Source organism: Lontra canadensis, unplaced genomic scaffold, assembly GCF_010015895.1.
Source record: "Lontra canadensis isolate GAN:19392208 unplaced genomic scaffold, GSC_riverotter_1.0 scaffold172, whole genome shotgun sequence".
NCBI lineage: Eukaryota > Metazoa > Chordata > Mammalia > Carnivora > Mustelidae > Lontra > Lontra canadensis.
Genome location: NW_022631166.1, coordinates 285635 through 302565, shown reverse-complemented (window position 1 = coordinate 302565; position 16931 = coordinate 285635). Strand labels below are relative to the sequence as shown.

Here is a 16931-nt window from a genome sequence, read left to right as displayed (position 1 = left end):
TTATTAACTTTGCTTTAAGTTTTGGTTAGGGGAGAAAATCCTCTATAGATACGCTAAAGCTTCATGATTTTTTATCATGTTTCATTTTATTCATTTATAATTGTTTGAGGTACACAGATGTAATATTTAGATTTTGAAAACATCTGGGTGGCTTAGAGACTGCACATCTGGATAAGATCTCTTTAATTTTTATCCAGCTTTCTCTAACCCAAATGTGCCCTTTTTAATGCTTAAATTTTTGTCAAATGTGGATTATTTTTGCATCAAATAACACTGAGAACATCAGTGTAGAAAGATACCTAATAGTTTAGAGTGCAAATTTATTCTACCACTTAAGATTAGAATGGAAATACACATAGATGTCTGAATTCTAATTTTGCTTTAAAAATGTCATGTAAAAACATATATAAAATTAATCACATAAGTAATAATCTTATTGTTGAGCCTAGAAGTTTTGTAACAATAAACTGTAAAACAGTGAATACAAAGTCACTACATATGAAAACAAACCTGTAATTCGATGGCTTGTTTTTCCTGAAGGAATTGTAAGAATTTGCTGGGGTTTACAATTACAAAATTAGCAACAAAGATAAATTTGATTGAGAAAAAAATAATAAAGCTTTATTTTTTAAGTGTGATGGAATGAAAGAGCACAAAGAGACCCTTCCCACTAGCCCTGTATTCCTAGCAGTCAATACATCAGACGTCCATCTCATACATATGTACTACCAAGAACAGCTTCTGGGTTTCCGAATCCCAGAGGGATCATGACTTAGATAAAAGCCAAAGTATGAATGGATGGATGGTAATTCTGTTGCTGTACCATGGCAGTCTTATCCTGTCTCAAAGAAGTATTTTACTTCTCTTCAGACAGGCACATAGGTAGCTAATAGGCATTTTGACTATCTCTTGGAAGTATGAGGCTAACAAAGACTTTGCTATCATATTTAAAAACTCCAAAGGAAAGAACCTAGTAGTGTAGTTTTTTTCTAAAAGTGCTTTCTACTTTAATGAGAATATTTAGTTAAAAGGACCAAATACTTTTATTGTTTTGTTTTTCTAATATATGAAAAAAATAGACTGAATAAAAACACTCCGTCTTATCTATCAGGCCATAAGAATAGACTTAGGGTGTATCATTTGACCTGGCTGAGGAACAAGATTTTGAATGATGATCCAGAAAGTAAAAGAAGACAAGAGGAAATGCTAAAGACAGAGGAAGCCTGCAAAGCTATTGATAAGTTGACAGGATGTGAACACTTCAGTGTCCGTAAGTCCCATTTTATGTTTACTATAGCTATATAAAGTTTGCTTTCTTTCGGTTAGTGAAGTACATTACTGTGAGAGGCAAAGTAGATAATGAAAATAATTTGCAACTTCCTATACAAAAATGAGTGAATTTCACTGAAACAATTTCTAGGTCCTCTATGCCACAATCATAGTTGTTGAGAAAATATCGTTTAACTTAAAAAGCTATTGAAGTTTGGTTTACTTTCTCACCTTTCTCCCCTTCCCAGTCACTCTCATTGTCCAGATAAATTGATACTTCTTTCTTGCTTTATATAACTCCAACCATATAAATGTTCTTGATGCATCTTCAATAACCTGCAAGGAGATGCATATGATATTATCTTTCCTTGGAACCGCTGTAAAATAGAATTACATAATAATTCCACTTTCTTAAATTGGAAATTTTATCTTAATAGTGACCAGGAAGCTTAGCAATGAATCCAAAAGAAAATTCTTCTGTGGTCTACTGGCTCTTGCTCCCACTATCAATATTCATGAGTATAACTGCTATGTATTTTCTGTCTAATTAGTGTTTTTTCTTATGTCCTATCTGATTACAACCATTCACTACAAAATGAAGTCACAGCTCCATGGTCTCAGAATCTATCTCTCATTTGTCAACAACTAGAAAGTGATATTATCCCATTCTATTCTGTTTCTGAAGCAAATCCCCTCTATTATCATCCTTTGTTTTCTTCTTTCCTATTCATTAATTACCCCTTCAGACAGAGCCACTGGCATAGGTAAGAGATAGTTGGAATCACATAATATGAGTTTTAGCAGGTTATTGTTATTCTGACTGATCATTTCTGTTTTGCATATAAGGGCTTTTCCAGAATAGATTTCTGCATCTGTGTATATAAGTACTCATACATCATTAAAAGGAGAAATGAGTACTCAAACCAGGAAGTAAATAAATACACTACTTTGTTCTAGTTTTATGTATCACTGCTCTCCTCCAAATCATATGTATTTGGTAGCCAAAGATGGAAGAGATACCCAGATGTTAAACAAGGAGTTTATATAGCAGAACTGCCTTCCTCTTATTAACTTGTAAATTTTTTAATTCAATAAGAGTTTACGAAAATGAATTATAATAATATCTTACAAATCTGTGTTCTTGCTAAGGAGATGGACTAATTAAGATGTGTTTTCCTGGCTGTCCCCATTCTAGCCCTCCCCACCTCTTATAACAACCAGAAACCTTTGTCTACTGGCAGGTGAAACAATAGCATCTTCATACAGTAAGACAGCCATGTACTCATACTTGCATGGAGTTTTCATAGCCTTTCAAGATCCATAAAATAATTGATTGACACCAATTACTGCCATGCATTAAAATTATAGGAAATGTTAGTTTAACAGAAAATTTCTTTGCTTGTTGGAGGTTAATTAATCATGCTTCTTTGACCGGCTTGGGAACAGTGTAAAAGAGAAAGATAAAATAACTAGAATCAGAGAGAGAGAGAGAATATGAATAAGAGAAGGGGGATAGAAAAAGAAGCCTTATATTTGGTCTTTGATGAAATCTGACTAGAAAGGACAGAAGCAATGTTTCTGCCAAGGAAGAAGGGTTTTGGTACAAAATATAAATCTAGCAAGTAGGCCAACATATTCCATAGGAATCAGAAAGTCTATATGAGAGAAAGCATATACTTCTTATTCTTTTTTCTCTTTTCTTTTTAAAAAACACCTGCATTGGAATAATTTACATATCAAAAATGTACCCATTTAGAAGTGTACAATCAATGGTTTTTAGTATGTTTATGGAGTTGTGTAAACCATTATCATAATCCCATATTCATTATCCCAAAAAGAACCGCCATAGCCATTAGCAATCACTCCACATTCCACCCCTCTTAACATTCACCTTATTCTCCTCACAGTCCTAAATAACCACTGATCTACTTTCCTTTGCTCTATTTTTTTTTCCTTTTCTGGACAGTTTATTTAAATGGAATCATATATGGGCTTTGTGATAGACTTCTGTCACTTAGTATAACGTTTTCAAGGTTCATGCATGCTATAGCCTGTATCAGTACTTGCTTTTTCTGCTGAATAGTATTGCATTGCATAGATACACCTTTTGTTTATACAATTTTTATATATCCATTGTTTATATATATTTCCTTTCTCTTGGATAGTACTGCCACACTGTTTTTCCAAGTGGCTGTGCCATTTTACATTGCCATAAGTATGGAGACTCCATTTTCTCTTAATCCTTGCCAACATTTGTAGATGTCTGTCTTTTGATTCTAGGTATCTAAGTGGGTGTGAAGTGGCATCTTACTGTAGTATTGATTTATATTTCCCTGATAGCTAATGTTGTCAAGTATATATGTATGCATGTATGTGTCTTCTATCTATCTATCATCTATCTATCTATCTATCATATTTTTATTATTGAGTTGTAAGCATTCTATATATTCTGGATCCTAGGAGCTTATCAGATATATGATTTTCAAATATTTTCTCCCATTTCATAGGTTATCTTTTCATTTTCTTGATAGTGTCTTTTGATACCCCCAAATTTTAGTTTGGATGAAACCCAATTTATATTTTTTTTCTCTTGCTGCTTATGCTTTTCATGTCAAATATAAAAATCCATTGCCATGAATATATATCCCTATATATGCCATGAATATCTACCCCTATATATGCTTCTCAGATTTTTATAGTTTTAGGTCTTTGACCCCTTCTGAATTAGTTGCTGTATATGGTGTGAGGTAAGAGGTTCAACTTATTCTTTTGTATGTGGATATTCAGTTGTCCCAGTGCTATTTGTTGAAAAGAGTATTCTTTCCCAACTGAATGGTCAGGATACCCGTTGACCATAAATGTATGGGTTTATTTGCAGACTCCCAGTTCTAGTCTGTTGATCTATGTGTTTATCCTTATCTCAGGACAACACTCTTTTGATTGCTGTAGCTTTTAGTAAATTTTGAATTTGGGAAGTATGAGTCATCCAACTTTGTTTTTCTTTTTTCACAATTATTTTGGCTATTTGGGGCCTCTTCCAATTCCATATGAATTTTAGGATCAACATTTCCCTTTCTGCATAAGAGGCCATTGGATTTTAATAGCAATTGCATTGAATCCATAAGTCATTTCGGGTAATACTCTCCTGTTTTTGAAATACTGACATTTTTATTATTTTATTTATTTAGTGACTTAAAGCAACAGTGATTTATTTTTTTCTCATAAGTCTTTGAGCTGACCAGGGCTCAGCTGAATTTTTTAAATATAGTTGATACCTAATGTTACGTTAGTTTCAGGTGTAAAACATAGTGCTTCATATTCTGTGTGTTATGCTGTGTTCATCACAAGTGTAGTTAACATCTGTCACCATACAACGTTATTATAATATCATTTATCGTATTCCCTATGTTGTACCTTTTATTTACATGATTTATTCATTCCCTAACTGGAGACTTATACCTCCCACTCCCCTTCACCCATTTTGCCTATCCTCCACATGCTTTCCTTCTGGTAACTATCAGTTTGATCTCTGTATTTATAGGTCTGATTCTTTTTGTTTGTTTATTCATTTTGCTTTTTAGATTACACATGAAGTCATAAGTATTTGTCTTTCTCAGTGTGACTTATTTCACTTAGCAGAATACCCTCTAGGTGGGGCGCCTGGGTGGCTCAGTTGGTTAAAGCCTTTGCCTTCAGCTCAGGTCATGATCCCAGGGTCCTGGGATTGAGCCCCACATCAGGCTCTCTGCTTAGCAGGAAGCCTGCTTCCTCCTCTCTCTTTCTGCTGTCTCTCTGCCTACTTGTGGTCTCTGTCTGTCAAATAAATAAATAAAATCTTAAAGAAAAAAAAAAAAAGAACACCCTCTAGGTTCATCCATGTATTGGCCTCTTAACAATGTTAAGTCTACCCATCCATTAACAGAGGAAATCTTTCCATTAATTTCAGTCTTCTTTAATTCCCTTCAACAACATTCTATGGTTTTCAGTGTATAGAGTGCTCTTAAAGGCTAATACATACACTTCATAAGACTAGATAGTTTTGTCACCTTTTGGGGGGCATCAAATTGTAAATAAATAGCTTTTCTAAAAATATATGATCTGCACTCTTATGTTGTAGTTATGATATTTTTCATGACTAACACAAATACTACAGGTTCTTGTTAACTCTGTGGCATTGTTACTTCTCTGTATTTTATCATTGTAGTTCAGCATGAAGAAACAACATATATTGCAATTGCTTTGAAATCATCAATTCACCTTTATGCTTGGGCACCAAAGTCCTTCGATGAAAGCACTGCTATTAAAGTAAGTGGTCTCCTTCTTCTTTGGATCATATGGTTTTTCTTTTGAGAAATTGTAAACAGAGCAATATTTTGAAATATAGTAGCAAAAATGTATACCATTTTCTACAGTTAATGTAATGTGACTATACCATGTCAATAATTATCCTTTAACCCTTTATTAGATAATTCACAGGCACCACAGCAAGGGAGAATGTGAGGGAAATCCCTGATCCCTCCCCTTAAAGGACCTCCCTACCAGCTCCTCACTCCCAATTCCTGTAGTGTCAACATGAAGACCTTCTCTTCTAGAGCCCCAAACACAGCCTTTCGGTGCCACCCCAATGACTTGAAGTTAAGAAAGTCCCTGTTCTCTCTTAGTGGGGGGTGGAGAGCAGAGGGAAGGTAAGGAAAAGTGTGGCAATGGTAAAAGGTGGATCCCCATTGGAAGAGGAATGAGGGAAGAGAAAGCCTTTGCTCTAATTACCAGTGCTACAATAGATGGGGGTGGGGAGGAAAGGGAAGGATGGGTCTATATTTCTTCCAAGCTGGAACTCTAAACACATTTCTCTCCAGAATTATTACAAGGAATGGTGGTTAGGCTTATTTGGATTACCAGTAATATTTCCACCTTTATTATGGTTTAACTGAACTTCTATGGATCAGCCTCTTAAGGTAACCAGTTGGTGTTCCAAACAGTTAAGTTGCTAATGACTTTTTAATCTCATCTCATAAGCTGGGGATTCTTTTTATCTTTATTATTTTTAATAGTACTCCAGAATTCTATGTCAATAGGATTATTTTGTGTTTATTCCATAACAGTGAGGACTGATTAATGAACTGGGAGCATTATATAGAGTCCAGTAACTCTTAATCTGGAGTGTACATCAGAATCATCTGGAGCATTTGTTAAAAGTTTAGATGTCAGACCCAACCTCAGGCTGAATTAGTAGGTCTGGAGTGTGGCCTGGGAATCTATATTTTTAGCAAATGTTCCAGTTGGCTTTGAACTAGTTGGTCCATGGACAAGTTTTTACAAAGCACTGATTAAGGACACGTCACAATAGACTCCAGCAAGGTATTTATGATATATTTTTGTATCTTAGGTCAAGGTCTGCTTACATGCTATATTTTGCAGCCAAAACATCACATGTATGTAATAAAGATGGACTAATTTTTATGACTACCTCTCGATGTCTATTTGTACAATAAATATGTTTGTCTCTAAATAGCACAGACTACGATATAGACAGTCTGTGTCTGACACAAATTATATCTCTGATCTGATCTCCCTAAATTGGGCCTTGGGTCAGCTCTCCGTATTTGGATATGGGTTTGTTCTTGGCTGTCTGCTGATTGGTCAGAGCTGCCTGATATGGAGCTGGAAAATAAAGAAGATAAGTACCAACACTCTGTCTAGATTGATATACAGTTTCTGGTCTAAGTCCTTCCTCCAGTTCTTGAATCTCACCTCATGACTACAATATGGTGAATCCTGTGATGTCCAGTCCTCTACTGTGACCTGAACTTGGCAATGAATCCTGTTTGGCTTTTTATTTCCTTGGACTAGGAACCATAGGAGCCTAGAGTACATCCAGTCTATGGTAGGTTAACATGTCTGGCCTTTTTCATTCCCTACCAAGTATGCATTGATCAATCAGCAGACTCTGAAGGAGACTACATGTCCTATGAAGCCTATATACGAATACTGGCAAAAATACAGGCAGCTGATCCAGCGAACCGGTTTAAGAGACCAGATGAGCTCCTTCATTTGCTGAAGCTCAAGGCAAGGAATTTAAAGACAACAAACAGAGTGATGAGCCATACAAGGTTCTTATGATCATTGGAGATCCAGCCTCTGAAGGGAAACTCAAAATTTAGAACCTGAATATAATTATGTTCTTTTTTTTTTTAAAGACTGTATTTATTTGACAGAGAGAGACACAGCAAGAGAGGGAACACAACCAGGGGGAGTGGGAGAGGGAGAAGCAAGCTCCCCACTGAGCAGGGAGCCTGATGTGGGCCTCAATCCCAGGATCCTGGGATCATGACCTGAGCCAAAGGCAGATGCTTAACGCCTGAGCCGCCCAAGCACCCTATAGAACCTGAATATAATTATGTTCTTGTGGTAGTAACAGACCTAAGAAAAAGTTATAATATAGTCTAAATATATTGTGTAATTTAAAGAATCAACCATGGTTTTATAAACCTGTTAAACAAAAGAGCAGGGGGAAGTTTTGCCTTAGTCAGAGTGTCATTTTTGGCCTTTTGGCCATATTTGGTTTTATATCTACAGGTGTTTCCAACAGCTGGCCATAAGCCAGTGACAGTTGACCTGGCTATTGGTACTGAAAAAAGACTAAAGATTTTCTTCAGCTCAGCAGATGGATATCACATCATTGATGCAGAATCTGAGGTTATGTCTGATGTGACTCTGCCAAATAACGTAAGATCCCTAGAAATTATTGTACCCCATGATTTGAGTTTTTCCTATTGTCAAAACTCTTAAAGGTTTAAAAATATGATTATTAATATCTGTACTGGAACTGAAACCTAAAAGGTAAGTATAGAGTGTCAGAAAGTAGTAAGGGATAAGCAGAAATGATTGATGGTTTCTTAGTCCAGACAGCTAAGTCTATTCTTCAGATAGATTTTGTTTGTCTGGCACAGTTTTTTTGTTTGTTTTTAAATGAATTGAATGTACACCTAAAAATCTGGACTTCTGTTGATGAAACAAAAGAGCTGATAACATCTGGCCGTTATTACTACCTGGCCATTATCAACTGGAAATGATTCATGCCTGCCCCCTTTTGTTTAAATTTTTTTTATGCCTGCCCTCTTTTGGATGGACTATATACTACATATTGCGTATCACTCACCTTTATATATTTATAATAACCAGTCTTAGTAGATGAGTAAGTTTGCAATCTTTCAGTCTTTCTGCACCCTATAATATATAAACAGATTCTTTAAAAATTACACCAGTATTGCAGCATTATCATCCTTCTTCTTTATCCAAATTGTAGAACTTTAACCATGATATATAGCAAATTATCATAAAGTGTTCTCTTATAGTATCAATTATGGTTAGGCTTTCTGATCAAAGGATTCAGCATTTTAAAAGCTAATGCACTTCAGCTCTTAACTCTTAAATGATTATAAATAATAACTATGGCACAATATCTAAAATATGGATAATTATAAAAATAGTATATATATATATCATTTATATAGAGTTCAAACATAATACCTCATATACACATGCACCATACAAAATATAATTCTACTGTGTCTCAGATTTGATGGTAGCAATGATGTTTGTTTTATGGAAAATGATGTTTAAAAGAAAGGGCTGAACCAACAAACCCTTCTTCACCCTTTTTTAATTCCCCAGTTTGTTGACAACTAAAATTTCAGTAGTTTAGCATTATATAAAGTCAAGAAGAAAACTTTTAAGTACTTTAAATCACTGTAGTAATGTGATATTTTGCATAGCTTTCAGATTGTCTCATAAATCTCTGACAAATTCCATAGAGCAATTGTCAAACAATTAGTGGAAACATTAAAAAATTTTTGGTCATATTAACAATACAATTAACTCATAGTTCAGTTGTCATCTATGAGCATATAGAAATCACCCTGTTTATAATGTAGAAAATGTTTAACTGAGCCCAGCCAAAGCCACTTAGACATGAGTTCAGATTAATATTAATATAAATATTATAGTACTTTTCAGTTGGAGTGTTCCATAGCTTCCTGCATCTTATTTTTTTTTTATGTAATGGCTGATAACCTTTATTTTGAAGCTAGTTTCATATTAAATATTGCAATATCGGTCCAAATTTATACTTATTTGAAACATCACTCAAGAAGATTGCACTCTGTGTTCCACTTGATTACCAAGCAAGGAGAATTATTTCCTTTTGAAGCAATCAGTTCATTATCACAGAAGCAAGAATGAGAGATCGGTTTTTTAAAAAAATATATTTTCTGACCTAATTAGGATAACTTAAATATATTCAAAAATAATATTTTTAGCTAAATGCCCTAGTGTCCTGACCCATTAAAAGAGAAAGAACTCTAATAAAAGGGAGGAAAATGTCTTCTGAAACAGAATGTACTAAAAATGATATTTTTCCAAGAGTGCCAGATTACAAAACCTGTAATGCTACAAGGGAGCCATGTGTGCTAAAGAATATCTGGTTATTGCTGGAATCATCTGAGAAACAAGGAATTACCTCTGGGGCTTTCTTGATTTGCAGCAGTCCAGCTTTATTCTAAACAGATTTTTTTTGAGGCAATCTTTTTCTTGCAATTTCTTTTTCTCTCTTCCTTCATCTCTTTTCTGATTCAATTGCTCATGCAAGTGCCCAGGGAACGTATGAAAATTGCTTTTTGCCTCTGGATCCCCATTTTAGTTTTAAGGATTGTTGTTGCTGAGACATGGCCTCAAGCACTTGGCCTGAGTACGCTGGATTTGGCAAGTATAGTTTCTGACCTTTTTTTTCTTGTAACTCGCTAATTTAGAGAAATAATAAAGGAATGTAATTGTTAATTTCCCAGGGAAATACTATTGATATGGCAATTTCTGCAGCTTAAATAAATTTTGTCACATTGGTTTATGCATCATAAAATTTACAAATTCTTACATATTTCTTAGTATTTGATACTATGTTACCTAATATAGCTCTGTATTTATATATTGAAGACATTTAGTGATTTATAAATTAGATTAAAAAGCCTGCATTTTTTGTGAAGGGAGAATGACTGTTATATTTCAAGTAGTGATAAATATTTTAAAGTTGCCCCTTATAAACATTTTAAGCTCAAGCTATTTTTTTTAAAGATTTTATTTATTTATTTGACAGAGAGATAGAGAGCACAAGTAGGCAGAGCAGCAGGCAGAGGGAGAGGGAGAAGCAGGCTCCCCGCCGATCAGGGAGCCAGATGTGGGACTCGATCCCAGGATCCCGGGATCATGACCTGAGCGGAAGGCAGCCGCTTAACTGACTGAGCCATCCAGGCGCCCCAAGCTCAAGCTATTTTTAAGTTAATTTTCTATTTCTGATTTAAATGAATTGGGTAACCAGTGCTTGTGTATTTGTTAGTTGGTTCTCATATTCATCGCTGAATTATTCATTAATGTGCTGAAATGAATCTGAAGTCCCACTCTGTAACAAGTAATGTTTCTTCTATCATTATACACATTTTGTTAAATTTCAACAAATTTTTCTCTGTTGGAAATGTATCTCTGTTTTATTCAAAAAAAGTTTTCTCCTAAATATAAAGGACACTATTAATCAGTAATGGATTTATGACATACAAAAAGCTCTTTTCAAGTGTTGGATAACATGTTATTTAATATTAATATAGAAGTTTCTCTTCCTCCCTGCACTTCAAACTCTTTTTTCGTCTTTATTGCTCAGCCAAGCTGCTTCAGTTAAAGTAGTAGTAATAAAATGTTGGACATATAAATCTTTATGAAACATAATTCCAGCCCCTGGAAATCATTATACCACAGAATATCATCATTTTACCTGATTCCTTGGGAATTGGCATGATGCTCACTTTCAATGCTGAAGCCCTTTCTATGGAAGCAAATGAACAACTCTTCAAGAAGATCCTTGAAGTGTGGAAAGACATACCATCTTCAGTAGGTATGTACAAAAGTTTTTCTCTTTTATATGATCTCAGAGAAAGTTCTGTTTTCTGAAATATCATATTTTCTCAAGGCATATCAGCTTAATTTAGGATACTGTATACTTATTCCCTTAGTAAGGTGTGTATGTCCACCATATGTTAAATAAACTCACAAGGCTACCACAAAGAGATTAATTTTGACTGTCTTAGTTGTTCATGTGAAATAGTAATATAATTAAACTAGGGAAGGAATTCCTTTCCACAATAATTTGTAATTTTATTTTAACTCCCTTTGTTTACACATTTTATGCAGATGTTGGAAATGGTCCTCACCCTGATCTTTGGGGTTTACCTTTATCTTAGGAGACTGCCAAATAATCATAAAAGAAGAGCAGAACATTTCTATTTCATATAGTAAATAGCGTTTTATTTAGAGAGTGATAATCCTGTGAAGAATCAAATACAAACTAAGTATGTGACATTTTGGTTGTCACTAGGATTTCATCATTCTTCATTTACAAAAGAGATAAATATGACTGTCTGGAATACCTATTAGGTACTATCCAGATGGCAACATAAAGAAATAAAGAAAACTGCCTTTCATCTTCATCATGCCAGGACACTTTTTTTTTTCTTCTTGATGAATGCAGGACTGCTGATCTGGGAAAGATGAATAACTTGAGACTCTTGTGTATGTCTCTGAGGCTTGGTGACTATAAAGGTGATTCTAGACAAGGAGCAGAATGCATATGAACAGTACAATTATTAGGAGAGTAGAATGATTTGAGGGAGGACAAATGTTCCTGAAAAGAAGAGGGGATTAATGAAGCAAAAAAGAAAAAAGGGAAAGGAGAAGTAAAGGGAAGGACAGAGAAATAGAGGGAAAGGCAGTTTGTCTCTTAAGGACCCAAAAGCTTCTGAAATCTTTATGAAATGGCTAAATGTGTTCCCCATGCAGCTTTAAAGACCAGTTTGAAATGCTTTTTAATGAACATTTTTTTCATTATGAGATGATGGTACTTTGCATTTCATCTGCAGAATCCTTTCTTTTTGCACTCATAGTGTTAACAATGTCCTGGAAACCTCTTCCAATTTCTTCAAACAGGGAAGAACTCCCAAGGGCTTAAAACCATTTTAATAGGCAGGGGTAAATGCTTATAACTGACAGAAAAAGAAACAGAAGATAAAAAATCTTGTTCTAACCTTTACAGTGGTATTTTGTGATCAATATGTTAATCAGAAATTGAAATAAAGAAATTCAGTTCAAATGGGAAACTGAGCAAACCTCTATGTTTATGACACTAGACACACTCATAGGATTCAAAGAGGTCTTAAAATGTCATCTGGTAAACTCTTGTCCTTAGGCAGAACAATTTCTGACCTAAAACAAAAAGCTATTTTAAGTTGAAAGGATTTGAAACACATCTCTCTCTATGTAAATAAATTATAGCACTATGAAAATGTGATATTTTGGTTTGTGTATTAAGGATATTTTGAAAATATACTAAGGACTGTAGTGTAACATTTATATTAAGGAAATCAATTTCCCTTTCTGTCTAAAAACAACTGCTTTGCTATTTAAAACTAACCTAGATCCAGATTTCCCAATCTAAATTTTATATTTCTTGAGATATAATAGATATTTTCAATAATAAGATCAGTGCTTTGTATTTTCAAACAAATATATAGAAGCATAGCAATCACAGCAGGTGTCACTAAGCATTCTCATTCCAAATCATTGGATCCCACTTCATAAGCAAGCTAACTCAGTTGCTAGGTTAAATGGCAAATTAATGTTTTTCAGAATTAAAGTAGAAATTACGTGATGTCATATGAAGAGTGTGTTTGGACTCAGCAAGTATTAAATTTAGAATTTTTTGCTCTGTGTGGTTGTTGACAAAATACCAATTTTAATGAAGTATTCACATAGGTGATAAAAATAAGTGAAACATATGTTAATTGACTTTCTTTGTTTGACTTACTTCACTCAGCATAATCTCCTCCAATCCCATCCATGTTGATGCAAAATTTGGGGGAATGGGTGAGCCTGGTGATGAGTATTAAGGAGGGCATGGATTGCATGGAGCACTGGGTGTTATATGCAAAGAAGGAACCACGGAACTCTACATCAAAAACAATGTACTGTGTGGTGACTAACATAACACAATAAAAAATACTGATATTATTTTAAATACAGGATTGAATTTATTTATGGAAATTTACTTTCCTATGAAGTACAGGAAAAAAAATCAACTTAAAAGTTAAACTTTGAGTGATAATTCTGCTCCCTGTGTCAGAAAATACCTCACAGAATCAGCTGAGTATGTGGCTATTTACATAATTAGGTTTTCTACTTTAAGGCAATTGTCATTTTTTTTTAATTGAAGCATAGTTGACATACAATGGTATATTAGTTTCAAATACACAACATGGTGATTTTATAATTCTATGCACTATTCAATGCTCACCATGATAAGTGTAGTCACAATCTGTCAACATCCATTTGTCATAATCTTTATTGTTACCATGTAGGTGACACAAGGTCCAAAAGTTGAAATCTTAATAAAATTTCCTTAGTCAGACTCAGCCTAAACAGTATCAAATTAGGTTTAGTTCTGCTTATAATGTGGTCATTCATTGACTTGAATTAGAGTTGCTAAAGTCATTATCTGAACAAGTCATTTTTAACAGTTTTAATTTTGAAGTTATTTGGGTTTTTATGTATGTCACTTGAGCACAAATACAAACCCTTATGAAATGCTTTACCTCAACTAAACTGGAAAATAAATGGCTGTTGGTGGATTTTACTCTCTACAAACAGGGTAAAATTAATGCTTATCTTTTCCTTTGGTGTTAGAGAATAGGAATATAAATACAAATTAAGATCCAGTTATTCACTGTTGATCACAATTTTAACAGTGGATAGCTTGCTTGAATACCACTGCTGAGAAGCGTAATGGTCAAATGATTAACTGTAGAAGGAGGAAAATCAGAATATGTTTACCTGCACTGTAATAATGAGCATCTTAATAATCAAATGTTGACTGTGGTTATAATTTGCTATTACTAACGGAAAAAAATGTATTTTTCTGATTTTTACATTTTTCCTGTAGCTGTTGAGTGTACACAGCGAACCACAGGATGGGGCCAAAGGGCCATTGAAGTCCGCTCTTTGCAGTCAAGAGTTCTGGAAAGTGAACTGAAGCGCAGGTCAATTAAGAAACTGAGATTTCTATGTACCCGAGGTGACAAGGTATTGTTTATATCTCCTAGTTAAAGCAAAAATAAAGCAGGCAATGAAAATTAAGTAAGAAAATCCTTTTCCTAAAAAAGAAAAAAGAAAGAAAATCCTTTTCCTTTGGCCATAAATATATTTGTGGTATAATTCCCAAATTGGCAAACTATTGATAAAAACAAGTTTTCATTTTGCAGTAGAATATCCCATTTTACAGGAAAGAAAAATAAATTGAGAGTCGATTATTTGTGTAATGTGATCAGTTTTAACAACCAATTCAGATAGTTTCAATGGAAAATATGCTTTGTATGAAATCATTGCAGTCTCTACATACAATGAGAAATAATAGCATGAAAAAAGAATCCTGATAAAACTAGGAAACATCCACATTTTGAAATGATTGCAGAGGATTCAAACTAACACCAAAACAATCAGGGTAAAGAATTGTGCATGAAGAAAAGTACTGGTTTGCAGTATGAAGGGATATAATGGGAAGAACCAGTGTTCAAGGTCAGATAGACTTAGCATGCAGTCCCGACTCTGTCACCTAATGAGGTGTAAGAACCTGGAAATTTGATTAATCTTCTTGAGTCATAGTTCCTTCATCTCCAAAATGAAAATATTAATAACTCCTCTGGTAACAATTTTGAAAATTAATGATAATGTATATATAGTAAGTGTCTCACAGACTACCTGGCACATAAAATGTGTTAAGTCAAGGGTAGCTAGTATTATCATTATCATCATCATCAGTATCAAAACCCTTCCAAGTATATTCATTGTGGATGTGGAAAACCTTACTCCTAAAAAGGAGACCTCTGTTTGCTATTTATGTTCATGCTCTGTTTTAATTTTCTTTAAGGCACAGACCATATTCATAAGACATGTTCCTCTCTAAGCTGGTTAATCTAACTCAATATCATTCTATTGATGTCAGCCCATTTCTCTGAAATAGAAAATCCCTTACCAAGTATAAAATTTCAGTGGCCTCTTAAATACCAGCAACAATGGTAAACAAATCAAATAATTTAATCATTTCCTTATACTAAAATAAAAAGTAAAGCCAACTTGAGTAAAATCAGATTTTTTTAAACCAAATGGAATCCTTAAACAAAACTAATCAAGAATGTCCACAGATGAGTGGCACACCAAAACTTAATTTTATTTAAACCATATGAAGTACCATTATATAGAATACGGTATGATTGTTTTTTAATATATAATTTAGATTTCATACCAATTTAAAGTCTTATTCTTTCAGTAAATCCTGTTCAGTAAATAGTATGGTTTAATAGTTTAATTGGTTAATGTGGAATAATTGAAATTATAGTTCTATCTGTCATGTATCAGGTTACAAGATATTAAATATTTACTGATGGTATCTTTTTTCTCTTTTTAAAGCTGTTCTTTACCTCTACCCTGCGTAATCGCCACAGCCGGGTTTACTTCATGACCCTTGGAAAACTTGAAGAGCTCCAAAGCAATTATGGTGTTTAAAAGGTTCCAATGATTTATTACAACATTTACAAACGTCATAAATATACAATTTACATCTTAAAATTTCTGAGATTAAATAAACATTCAGTTTTATTGTTAGGGAAAAATTAAATCAGATACTTTACTTTTAATGTAGCACAAAATAGTTCTAATGGGAAATGCATCTTTATATATAAAATTAACTATAGCAAGCTCTATGTACTCCAATGGTGTACGATATCTTTTGCACAAACTTTGTAACTTTTGTTACTGTGAATTCGAATATTACTCTTTGGACAGTTTGGACAGTATCTACATTCAGATTTTACTACATGGAGTAAAGAAACTTGTAATGAGTTAGGTTCCAAATAGCTTTCAAAATAAGTGGCCCTGAGTGAGGTTTTTCAGAAAAAAATAAAAATGACAACAAACAATATGCACATTTGTAAAGTCATATAAAGAACCTAAGTTTAGATTATTAAATGAAAATAATAAGGACTATGCTATAAACCAGACTAAGGCTGAACAACCTGCATGCCTGGAGAAAACTGCAGTGATAAGGGGGAAAAGGCCACCCATTCTTACTGTTCTTTGTCAGTTAAACTCCCAGTCAACAACCAGTTGTGCTTTTTCATTACCATGTTAAGCTGGTTTCCTCCTGATAAGGAGGAAGAAACTCTTAGATGCTTGATTTTCCTCACAAGCCCTGAAGATGTGCAATAGCTGTTAAAAAAAAAACACCACCACCAAATAATACCCTCACAAGCCTGAATACAGGACTGAGCTCCTATACACATGTACTGTACAAAGAGTTTTTTTTAAATACTTTAAAGTAGGCGTCAAATTCTGACCCCCAAAGACAGATTGGTTGATTTATCAAAATTTTTATCTGGCCAACGGTGGGACCATCAGACAATATAGGATATTTTCCCCAACCCAGATTAAACCATATAAAAGTTTCCCCCAGTTATAAACAAAAAGAACAAAATGTAACCACAAAAACCTTGGCTGCTAATACTTATGTTTTTCCT

General features: G+C 34.0%; 1 protein-coding gene across 1 annotated transcript in view; it reads left to right on the top strand.

Moving 5' to 3' along the window:
* NRK (Nik related kinase) overlaps window positions 1-16638 on the top strand; it is a 126090-nt gene extending 109452 nt beyond the window's left edge. The window contains exons 23-29 of the mRNA XM_032846198.1: window positions 1112-1270; window positions 5474-5578; window positions 7193-7335; window positions 7846-7995; window positions 11047-11206; window positions 14303-14442; window positions 15826-16638. Coding sequence (XP_032702089.1) covers window positions 1112-1270; window positions 5474-5578; window positions 7193-7335; window positions 7846-7995; window positions 11047-11206; window positions 14303-14442; window positions 15826-15921 — 953 coding nt within the window. The 3' untranslated portion in view covers window positions 15922-16638. The remainder of the gene's footprint in view (window positions 1-1111; window positions 1271-5473; window positions 5579-7192; window positions 7336-7845; window positions 7996-11046; window positions 11207-14302; window positions 14443-15825) is intronic.
* The last annotated feature ends 293 nt before the right edge of the window (window positions 16639-16931 follow it).